General features: G+C 38.2%; 1 protein-coding gene across 1 annotated transcript; it reads right to left on the reverse strand.

Moving 5' to 3' along the window:
- Positions 1-1137, reverse strand: LOC129000196 (uncharacterized). Its single transcript, XM_054427151.1, has one exon. The coding sequence runs from the start codon at positions 1135-1137 to the stop codon at positions 1-3; it is 1137 nt and encodes a 378-aa protein (XP_054283126.1).
- Between the last annotated feature and the right edge of the window lie 11873 nt (positions 1138-13010).

Here is a 13010-nt window from a genome sequence, read left to right on the forward strand (position 1 = left end):
TTATAATTGTTTCACTTCTGACGCCGGTATCCAAGAGTTGAACTCGTCGCCGTAACCTTTCCACTTGACGAGATAACGCTTACTGCGGCCACTGCCTTTAGTGTCCAATATTTTATCGATATCGTACAGTCGGTCTGGCGGCACGGTGACTTTTTGCAATTCTTCTTCGTAGAAACGACCAATCAACGGTGACCCGTTCAAATCGTGCAACACGTACAACGGTAACGGATGATGACCGTACTCGCGGTCCACCACGAACACTTCTTTACTCCAGTTCGTCTCGTATCCTTTGGCAAAAATATTTTTTTCCTTTGCAATACGTACCGTATCGCCCGCCACAAATTTTGCCTTTCTACGCTTAGGTAATTTAGTCTTGATGCCGCTGCCACTACTGTACATGTGTCGCCACACTCGATATACGAGTTTCTTATCTTCTTTTTTCACATCAATCGGACGTACGGCTCTGCCGTCAGCAGTAGTACCCAGACTGCTGTGCACACTGTGATTGTAGGCGTTCACCAGTTGTTGTAGCACATCGATGTAACGGTACGTGTTTTTATACGTAAGATAACGCCACATGCGTGATTTCAAAGTGCGGTTCACACGTTCCACGACCGCCGCTTTCACGTCAGGGTTCTGTGTTGTAACATATCTAACGTCGTATTTTCTGAACAACTGTTTTACCTTGACGCCGGTGAACTCAGTTCCCTTGTCCGTCTGTAGACAGCGCGGTACCGTGACAGAGGGTTTTTTAAATATTTTCTCGAATGCGTCGGCCACTTCTTTGCCGCTTTTTGTTTTCAACGCTATCACGTAAAGTCGTTTACTGAACACATCTATCACTGTCAGCAGATAGTTGACTCCATCGTTGAACGAGCTCAGACCGCGCATATCATTTAAATCCGCTTGCCACAGTTCGTCGGGACCGAACACCACGTAACGGTTGCGGGCGAATCGTTTACGCACCGGTCTGTGCAACGTGTAAGTGTCTTGTGTCCGTAACCAGTCCAGCACCGTTTGCCGTTTTGTCCTCTTCTTCTTCTTAACTTTTCCCTCCTTCTCGCGTATCGCATGTAATAGACGTGTGACACCACCGTATGATGCAGGATCTTCGGGATTGTAGTACACTCGTTTCATGATTTATCCGCACTACGGCGAAAACGGTTCCCACCTGTCCAACGGCGATTGTAATTGATCTCTATCAAGCTGACGTTGTCTTCGATGAGCCGCCAACGAGGGTAATGGTGACGTAGGGGATAACGTACGCTGCTGATTGTAAGCCGAACGTAAACGATCGCGCATAGGTGTTCTCGGTGTCGATGATGTGATCGAACTACTCGCTACAGCTGACGTCGCGTCACCACGTAACGATCTGCATCCCGCGCCCAGATACTGTAATGCTGTAGAATTGTTGATATACTCCTTGGGCACATTCATTTCACGTAACGCGTTCATGACTTCGTACCACCCGGCGGGCATGTAATCCACCATACGTACTCTCACTATGCAGTGTAATATGTCCACGATATTCGAATCGGGAATTTTTTCATTTCGCACATACACCGCAAAGTCCTTATCCCAATTTATCACACTACCTTCGCGGACGATAAATCGTAACAGATTACGCACGTCCGGCTTGTACGATTTGGAAAACGTGTCAACGATCTCCTCCATTGTACCGGGCGGTGGCGACGCTGTAGCTGCTTGCTGTAATGATGATGATGATGACGATGCTGTCTCCATGATCGGTATATTGATCGGTTGTCTATTGACGGAGGCAAAATGTAAAAATCTTTGCAACACCTGTTGATACTGTTTCCATTTTTCATAATCGCTCAAAGTTTTATCCATCAATATACGATGCATTTCGTTATCGATACTATCACCGTTGTCACCACCGAATCGACGTGACGATGATTTCCTATTATCCATGTTGTTGGTGGTATTGATATTGCTGTTTTTGAACCGTTCGATTAACTCTTGCGGAACAACAACCATTTTCTTCGCGTACTCCATCATTGTGTTATTACTGTATTATTACGTAATGGATTTATGAAGTACGGCTTGTAGTACGGTGCTCAACAGTATTGGTAGTAGGAATCCGCCTCCTTTTTGTACTAGATACTTGCGTTTCTTGGCCCAACTCTCACCTCGTTTCACCAATCGCCTGAGAGTTGATTTATACTTTTTCAATTGTCTTTTGCGTTTATCGGACACCGCTACGTTACCACGCAACAGGTTGTATGCACACTCGCACACTGATCGTATACGACTGAGGTCACACACTTTTAACAGCGCTTTACGTTCCTTCGGTGTAGCGTGCACCAGTGCCGTCAGTAGAGCTGCGTCTTTCCTCACACACTGCGACATGACGACTGATACTGATCCGCTATAGACGTTTTCTATTTATTGTGACCGCTGACATTGCTTGTTTTCGGCAGGTACACAGAATTAATCGGATCGTCCGGAAAGATAGTCGAACGAATGCGCATCTCATCCGGTGTGGACTGTTTCAAATCTATTAATAGATACGCATGCGGATCACGTGTAGCGTCCGCATATGCTTCTTCTATAAATTTTGTACTATCCGGATAAATTTGACGGGCTAAATGTTTTATCTGAGCCCGATCTCTGGGGTTTTTAAAACATACTATGTAATGAGCATTCAACGAGATGTCTCTCTGACCTCGGCCCTGATGAAATAGATTCTGCGTTATGAAGAAAACACTCAAGTTCCTATGGTGTGAGCCTTTTGTAAATAAATCCACTACACTGTCGTTTGTTTCACGCATCATGTCGTCCACTATGATCAAATTAGGTACACTACCATCAAAATCGTTCATGTCTGGCAGAGAGTTTTTATACTGGACAATACTGCCTCTGCCACTGTTACTGCTGTTCTGCTGCACATTATCATTTGAGTGAGGATGATGCCAATATATGTTAGCAAAATCTGTATCACATATTTCATTAGCATGGTCTATAAAACGCATGACAAACTGTGATTTTCCAGACCCCGAAGGGCCGGCTACTAAGGCCGAAAATGGATGCTTCCACCTCAAGTCCATCTCACCTACTGACTGACTACACTGTCAACACTACAAACTAATTTATAACAATAGGGAATAAGGAGTGTAAATAAAAGACGAATTGATTATGCTCTCAACGTGACTATACGTATTGACTTACAAAACCTATCAAAGTTACAATATCATTTTAAGAAAATTACAATTTTCATTAGATTTGAGGTTAATAAAAATAAAAAAAAGTTGATGTACATGAATGTAGTTTTTGTAAAAATTAAATTTAAATTTGTTTCAAACAAACTCCAACGGAGTATATTTACTGCCAGGTGGAGCGCTTCTTCTGACGAGGTTAAGTCTATCTTCGAATCCCCTGTTGTACTGGTCAATGCGTTGATCTGTGATCGCCTCGTTGTAGCGTCGTGGTAGGTAGACACGCATGTAGTGTTCATCGCCGACTAGTCCCTCCAGCACGGCCATGACAGTCTCTCCGTACGGCGTGGTCACTCGTTCGAATTTCACAATACGATAAGAGCACTCTTCACGGAGATCGACGATCTTCGTGTACGGCGTGTTTACTTGCACGGTGTTGAGTTCATTTTTCAAGTTCATCACCACACTGTTGCTACCTCCACTACCGTTGACACTGACTGTCTCGCATTTCGACATAATAAATGTGTTATTAAAAAAGTTAAGGTCAAGCGAAACTGTACACACGTTCGATCCACACAGTGGTTGGACGAGGAATGAATTGTTGCAGCAGCGACAGCACAGTGGTGGAGAGAAGAATGCAGGTGTGTCGCAATATTTCTCAGAATCCACCCCTGTAGAAGTTTCTAGCACAAACCGGTTTTTTGTAGTTGTTTCTTTTTGTTTCGTCCCCTCGACTGCAGCTGCGCGTCAACACGTGGCTTCTTGGAATCATCGCTATTGTTAAAATTATTTTTTGTCTCATTCGATTGTATCGTAGTCACTGGCGCCACAGAACGTTTCTTCCTTTGTTTAATTCTTCCACCGTTTTCGATTGCGCAATCGATTGGTCTACGCCATGCGGGTAGTGGCATCATCGACTGTATCACACCGTGTATTTTTGGAACTCCCGTCAAACGATCAACCCATAAATTTTCTAATTGTGTCAGTAAATTATTCACACTGTTGTATATTTTATCTCCTTTCTTTTCATTCAAATATATGCCGGAACTGTGTGTTTGCACTCCTTCGTCAAATAATTGTAATTTCAATAAAACTCGACCTCGATTAGCGGGATTCTGTACGGTGTATTGAAAATCTTCGTCTATCCACATTATAACCGGCGAATCAATTGTAGATTTGAATATCCATCCTGCATGTTGGGCGTCTTGTTCAGGTTCTCTTTTTTTAGTTTCGCTGCCACTATCGATTTGTACATATTTCACATCACTAGTCGTCTTCACAGGTTTCTTGATAATTTTCTTTTTCTCATTTTGTTGCAGCTGATGCTCCTCCTCTGCATGATTTATAGGCAAAGTACTAATTGTGTTATCTTCCATCGCATGTATCTCTTCCATAATCAAACGAATAGTTTCTTCCGCATCGGCAATACTCGTAGACATAATATTAATAAACACAAACCACGCACGTAACGACTGTACTCACTGCACGCGCAGAACTAACTGAATTGTCGGATGTATTGTGATATTGACAGCGCCACTAGCGTGTTGCTGCGGATAAATCAACAACTACTCTGATGTTAATAATCACAAGATGATGTAATTACAAGCTGACATTACCACCTAGCTACGTGGATGATGTTTCTTCGCTATTAGAACTATGACCACCGAAGAATGCCTCATTTAAAAACACTTTTCGCGCTTTCTGTAACACACTGTTAATCAATAGCAAACGTAGCATGTCTTTACGTTTACGGCCAACACAAGCTTTATTCAGCGATAGATTAATCATATCTCTAGCACTGATCTCCATCGCGAAGTAGATACTGATGTAGACGGTTTGCAGGCTAGTAACAGACTTATAAGCGCTGTCAGGCTTCCACCATAGAGACCTGGATGGTTCTAGGAAGTCGATAATAAAGCTGTTGCTTTGTCAACAAACACTTTGCCACCGCCACACGACGCCTAGCCTAATATACCTCAAACAAAGAGATTGCGCCTTGTAAAAGCTGTTAGTACACAAATAATGGAACTATTAATCATCCGTAGTTGGCAGTTCTGAGAATCCGAGCCAGACGTTGTCGCCGCCACACTGACACCTAGCATAATAAACCTCAAAGAAAGAGACCAAGTCTCGTAAAAGCTTTTAGAAACCCAAATAATGGATCCGTCACTCACTCGTAAGTGGTTTCCTTTGTATTCTAGGATCAAAGGGAGCGCCACCACCGTTAATTGTTTTCCTTTGTATTGAAGGACCAAAGGGACAGCCGCCAGCACCTCGCTCCGTGGGTGGTCTGGCACATCCTAAGAGGTGTCGGATAGGTAAGTTGGGGGGACAGGGGGATGTTCAAGGGGGGGGGGGAGGTGCAAGGGAGGGGGGGGGGGAGATGCAAGGGGAGGGGGAGGTGCAAGGGGAGGGGGAGGTGCAAAGGGGGGGATGCAAGGGGAGGGGGAGGTGCAAAGGGGGGGGGGAGGTGCAAGGGGGGGGGGGGGGGGAGGTGCGGCCGCAGGAGGCGGGTGGTGGAGGTGGAGGCGGTGGCGTTGCTCCCCTGCTCCCCTCTTTAACTTCTTCAATACCTACTACTTCATATTAATTAAATATGCTGTATATTTAAATTCAGCGCGATCAACATATTAAATCTTTTTTTTATTTTATTATAAGTGAATTTGACTTCCAAGTAATACAAAGTATTCAAAGTATTGCTTATTTATTCTTATGCTTCTTTTGTTTTTAAGAATCGTTTTAAAATTGTAGCGTGGGTTAAACTGAGCACAACAGCACAATGAAAAAGTTAAATTTGTTACCGCTAATATAATTTTTCACTTTACAAATTCAGGTTGTCTTGCCACTTAACACAAGACAGCGTTTAATCCAAACTCCCTCAAGAAATTAATCAGCTGATAGCAAACTAAATTAGTCGGGACAATAATGAACTGAGCGGCATCAGCGGAATACTAACAGGCTAAGTAACCCGTTGATTACTGTCTGCTTCACATTTCCTTGGAGAGAAGGACAAATTAGAAGACATCACGTGACCCGCCGTGGGGACTGAGTGGTGCAGTAGAGACGACAAAGTTACAGGGAACTTTTTAAATGCAATATCTAAGATAAATAACTTTTTATGTTAATAAATTTGTAATTTATAAAATAAAATTAAACAGAGAACGAAGAATACAGTAAAAGTACAGTAATGACCTGACCCTTTCCCCAGTATAATTGCATTTTTTAAATGGACTTACAGTTTAAAATTTAATTGATACAATCACTTCACACATGTCCAAATCTGGAAAGTTGCAAAAGAAAACACTACAAATATTTGTAAGGTAATCAAATAAATAAAAATCCTTTCAGTAAGCAATTTTAATACAAATCATGCCAGCTAATAAGTAATACTAGAGGTCGTCCAGTGGTCAAAACTCGACCAAAGATTTTTAATGTACAGACTTCTCTATTTTCACCCCACACTGTAAATAAAACATGTGATTGGAGCTTCTTCAATTTGTTTTGATTTTCTGTTTATATTTCATTGTTATTTTGTCACCAGCATGGAACCCCATAAAGCCCATGTTAGTTTTTTCAAATTTCAAATCACTTTTTTGTCCTTATTTCTGAGCGTATTTAAATTTTTAAAGGGATTATGCACACATAAAAATATCTTTCTCACAGTATGCGAAGATTTTTCCTGCGATGCACACGAGCTGAGAAAAAAGGTTTTAAAGACCTATTGATATATAGATAGATATTTATGGAAAAGTGGGTAGGTTAGGTTAGTTAGGGTAATTAGGTTAGTGTGGAGTAATATTTAGGTCACTTGAAAACTGGAGGAGTTCTCTTACCTCCCGAAATTTAGTGCAACCATAACACTTAGCGTAGGAAAAGTATATAAACTTAAATTTAAGGTTTTACCTTACGTATTTTTAGAAACTGAATGCCAATGAGCTAATTTATCAGTTAAAGATAATTGTATTTTACAATAAACCATATTCCATCCAACTGTTGACTTTTGTATTATGTTGATGTTTCACTCGCATGATATTTCCCCCATTTCGTATGAAAACCTAATGAAGTCCCATTGTTGGATGTTCTCGCCCTAAGCAGTTTTGAAGACAGTCTCCATCTGCTTTGTTTCGTTTCCCCTTTTCTGATTTGTCCTACTTAGACGTAAATATAGTGGGAGAAGAATTCAAACAAAGGTTTTTATAAGACACAATTACAACACATACAGTTGTCAAGAATTTAGTTGAAATATGTTAAATACATTAAACAATCCAATTAAAAGTCCGAACATGTGTGATGTAGAATGTTTTTTAAGTAAACGATCATTTAACTTACCAAGCAAACTCTTAATTTGATTATCATAGTTTATTACTGCAAAATTGATAAACGATCACAAAGCTGACTTTTAAAAAACCAGTACAAGAAAGCAACGTCATTTTTTGACAAAAGAAAATCGTAACAATTTATTCACCTAGAAACAAATTAAATCATTTTTGGTTAGGATATTATATTCTATAAAATTATATACAAGTATACAAGTTTCACTTAATAAGGCGATAAAAAATTTATATGAAACTAGAAATTATATTATATATAAGATATATCTTATATATAATAGTTAGTATTTCTTTAGTATATGTCACATAATTAAAACTCGTTAAATTTCAGGAAGTAGGTATTCTGTGATATATATATATATATTTTTTAATATTGAAAACGGTACCAAAGAGGTTTCAGTACTTAGAGTTGTTTAGGAAAAATATCATTAGTATTATTTCAATTTGAGATTAAAAACATTATGTAGAAATAATAATACCTAAAATACACATTTGGTGAAAAATACATAGAATATTTTTAATATTCAATAAAAAGAACTTCTATTTTATAAGGGTGGTGTTTCAGTTATGAAGAATTAAACCTAAAAATAACCATCATCACAACCATATTTTTATCATTAGTCGTTGATTCGTAACTTCTTATATAACAGTTAGTGTTGTCAAATCCTTGGAAATTGCTTTTATCTAAGAAACAAACGCGACTGTCTTTTACTTGCCCAAACACCTGTAAAATGCAGTTAGCTCGCGTAGTAATTAACTGTCTCTGCTAATTTATGTTAACAAGCACTTGTTTGCAACTGGAAACTCTAAACTAACTATAGTCAACTCAGGCGTATGTTCAAGTTATGCTTTGAGGGACAAATGAAAGGATCATGTTTGTCTTTAAATTACTAAAGTTTCACATGTGCAGCTTTTATAAAAAAAATTTATTCTAATACAGTTTTGAATTTTTTTGTCCTAGGACGCTAGGCACGAGCCCGCAATTGTTTTTCTCATTACTTCAGGCTAGACCTAGGGGTTACGACATTATCACTTATATAAAATTCATTGGTGATTTGATGGGATTTGAACCCGGGACCCCACAAGCCGGAGTCCCGCGCTCTAACCACTAGACCAGCTCACTCCCCGTACAGTTTGGAGTAATGATGATGGAAAAGAATAAAATAAGAATTTTTACTGTTCAATTCACCATCATTTTTAATTACGGTTTTTCAAACGTGTTTAAGAAAAAGCCTTACATTTTTGTGGAGGTGCCAGGAATCAAACCCGATCCCCTCGGTCCGTATTCCTGAGAATCTAACCTCCAGACTAGTAAGGAGCCTAAGAGTTTTGATGTTTTTTTCAGATCTTGGATTTCAAACTAAATGAACAACTGAGTTACTGCACTATATTTTATGGTTTCAAGATTTTTATTTTACAAGTTTTAGTTTACTCGTAATTAAAAACCAATGATATATTATTATTACACTTGTATGTTACCTAAGCCATTTTATTGTCAAAAATGTCTGTAATCAATAATAAAATTCTGTTTAATTCCAGTAATAGCAGAAGATAATGTATCAAATTTGAACTCCCTTGTAAGACGTGGAGGGGTTCCCACACAGTCTATATAATTTATCTGTTAATTTCCGCAAACATTGCATCTTTTGTTCCACCAAGCCCGAGATAATCTACTGCCTTATTGTTGCAGACTCCCTTCTTAAGCCACCTTGTATATTCTTCAGGTTCATTAGGGTGAATATTTATAAGCGGTGTCTTCAGAGACGTTTGTCAAAATTTGAGGGTATCTCGACCTTTTGAAATATGTATAGCAAACGCAAGGTTTGTAACGCACCATTGTAAGACATTTGGCAGTGTTATCTTATGTACTAAAAAACTTTTGCAAATCTTATGACAGATAGCCTGGCCATACTAATGGACCAAATTACATGCTGTTGGTACAAAATGAAAGATATTTTTCTGTAGATGTGCAGAATCACTTTATAAATTTAAATATGCTAAAAATAAGCTCGAAAAGTGAATTTAAAATTAAAAAAAATCAACATGGACCTTCTATTGGGTTGCCATGTTGGTGACGAAATAACAACAAAATATAAACAGGCAATCAAAACAATTGGAAAAAGTTTCTATCACATGTTTTATTTACAGCGTGGGGTGAAATTAGAGAAGTCTGCATACATACTTTTGGTCGAGTTTTCGACCACGGGGCGAGCTCTCGTTCGATACTAATAAGATCTTTAATCTACTTCTGTTGTTAAATTTTATTAAGAGGAAAAAGAGCCAGCTGATAGTGGGTCTCGAACCACCGAATTCTGTTCCGATTACCTTTAACTCAAATTCAGTTTTGAATTTTTTAAAGTTCCACGGAGAAGCTACGATATATTATCAGATTAAATAAAGGTTTGATATTTATATCATGTAGGATATAGTTTTAATGTAATTTAAGTATTGATTTTGTGTTTTTCAAGAAGACCTTTTTACTTTCTCTTTGTTCAGTGGTGGTTAGGATTGGTCAGTTTAGTTCAATTTGGCTGAGTTTAGTTGATAATAACAAACATGGTAACATATTTAAATACAAAAGGTGATATTTTTTGTAATTTGTTAAATTTACAAATATATACATTTGTATTCGTATCCTCCATTTCATGACTTTCATAAACTTAACCTAACCCAACCTAAACACAGTAGCGCACTGTAATAGAGTATTACTCAACTACTCCAGACCTACTTTTGAAGCCGTCGATAGCAAATCATCAATATTTATGCCTACATTAAATACTTACTTTTTACCGAGAGAAATATTTCAATCGAACTAATAATTCCATCTGATATTGTTTTATCTCTGTTCTCTGCGCAACTGTATTGTTTTCCTAAAGAAGAATTCATAAAATTTATAGAAAGACATAGTTTTAGAACTAATTTGATTTTCCACGCAGTGTTAGATATTACAAGAATAACTATTTTTTCATTCTATCTTCCTTCTTACTTATAGAACATTTTTGACTCGAACATTTCAGTTGGGAAATTAGTTGTTGTCGGGTAAAATACTCATACAACTTAACAAGTACTTGCGTTTTACTAAGGATTCATTAAAACACTTATTCAAGCTATGTATCCTCCAACGATACACTTTGACATGCCACCTATCTTGCACTATTTAAATCAATCTCCTTGTGTCGATTCCCAAGACACCCTGCCTGTTTTGCAAGCCTGATTACTTGATGAACAAGACCTTAGCGTGTTGTGGGATTGATTAAAGTCAAACAGGTTAACAAGACCTTCCGTGAGACTAAATGTGTTTCTGTTCAAACCACCTAGTTATGTCAAACAGAAGAAGTGTCTGATCAATTAATACCCGATTATATCCGTCTTATTCCCCCCACTTTGTCACAGTAAGATTATCATGTTTGGCCAAATTTTGAAGTTTTGAGTAGTGTTTGAAAGATTCAAAGTCCTAAACTATTCGGTTTTAAAGGGATTAGGTTTAAAATGGTGAAACATAATTAATGGCAAAAAGGTGTAGGAATCATTTGACAATACTTTAATAATCTTAACACTTTTAATACTGTACAACTTTTTTATGAAATGACGACCATACAAACTACTGTAGGTATTTTAAGCCAAGTATGAATGGAGATGAGTGTAGGATGAGTGGCGCGATCTTGTAGTCTTGTTAGTGACTAAGGCAGACATATTCCTTAGACACAGCTTTAAATTATTAGCCCATACTGCCAATGGCAACTAAGGGACCTACAGTTTATTGTGGAATCCGAACCACATTTTTACCTTGGTATTAACGAATTGGTTTAATTATCAGGATAGCACTGCGGATAGTCGTAGTACTCACTAGTGCGGACGTTAATCCACACCAGGGAGTATCACATCCACAGTGAATGCCTATAAATATCCACAATTTTCAATACGAGTATGAAATACCTCAATTATTTAAATAGTGAGACATGCCTAGTAATCCATTTACACATGTTTGCATTATAATGCCTACCAAATATGCAGCCTACCTATAGACAGATGCAGCATTGAGAGGGATCCAGGTTTTACAACTATATCCATAACTCCAAAAGTCTTAGTATGGGTTCAAAATACATTTGCTGAGTGATTTATAGCCACATTGTTTTATGGATCAATTTTGAAGCAATTTTTATTTCGGTGTAGGCTGGTGAATTCCTGTATACACTATAGTAAGACATGTACGAACAATACTCACTGAACCCATAACCTGACAACCTCTTCAACCTCATTTAAACAATTTACAGAGACATGTTTTAATGTGTACGTTAGCCACGGGGACTTGTTCACTTCATCACCTACACTTAATTAAAAAGTGTATGTTTTTAACACATTCCGACACCCCCCCCCCGTAACGTCAGGGGTGAAGCAGGACTACTGCAGACACTCCCCCAGTTTCAATAACAACTGCGCCTCTTGTAGTAGGAATTAATTATTTCGGGACGACTTGACAAGGGCGGCAGTCCCATATTGTCCGACACCCTCCCCTGCTTCAGTCGAAATGCCTACGGAAAATAATTAATCCGCCAAACATTCGTGTTCCTCCCTGGACCCACGAGAGTCAAAACATTCCAAAGGGGATGAAAAAGAGCAAATTTAAATGTAAACTAGAGCTGTATGTAATTTTATTTGACATTTTTTAACTATATAATTCAAATTCAGCATTTTTGTGATACCATATGTAATAGCGTAGGAATCTTTAATGTACACTTTTTGGGAATCTTCTTTTGAAACCAACCTTCAATTTTACAACAATGTTTCAATATGCAACGTTATTTTTTTAATCACCACACGATAGCTGTAGTGAAAGTGAAGCATTTCCATTTTTCAGGATAAAAATTAAAAAAAAAACACTAATTTTTGAAAACGTCAAACCTTTAAAATACCCCCTTTCCTATCACACAATTTCGATGGTTCGCAAACACCTTCATGTTTCTTAAATATAAGTAATAGTGGGGAAAAATATTTAAGTAATCGCGTTCATGGACATTTATGTTTCCACCTTACCGTGCCACCTACGGTAATAGATACTTCCCTATGGGGAAATTCGCTAAAACATATTATTTCTATATATCGTGACGTCATGCTGTCGACAGTGCACTGCTCTTGAACACAATATTCAATAGCATATTTAGGCAATAGTAAAACAAGTTTTGCATATCGACAGAAAATAGCAACTACAAGTAAGTTTAAAATATTGTAATCAAATATGAATTTGAAGGACGGAGTTTCTCCTAATATTTTAAACTAAATTGGGAAACAAATTTCATTCTCTATTACAAATAAGAGACTGAACATCCTTTAATGTATGTGTGTAAGAAGCATCAATGTAACCAACAAAGGACCCATGAATTACCAAACAGCTAATCGACTTGACTGTTTATTCCAATCAGCTGACATGGACCTTTGCGTGCTTGGGAATAATTAAAGCCAAACAGGTTAACAAGGCATCCTGTCAGGACATACAGGACAAACA

Source organism: Macrosteles quadrilineatus, unplaced genomic scaffold, assembly GCF_028750875.1.
Source record: "Macrosteles quadrilineatus isolate MER2022 unplaced genomic scaffold, UCM_ALF_1.0 Scaffold_8__2_contigs__length_117827958, whole genome shotgun sequence".
Classification (NCBI taxonomy): Eukaryota; Metazoa; Arthropoda; class Insecta; order Hemiptera; family Cicadellidae; genus Macrosteles; species Macrosteles quadrilineatus.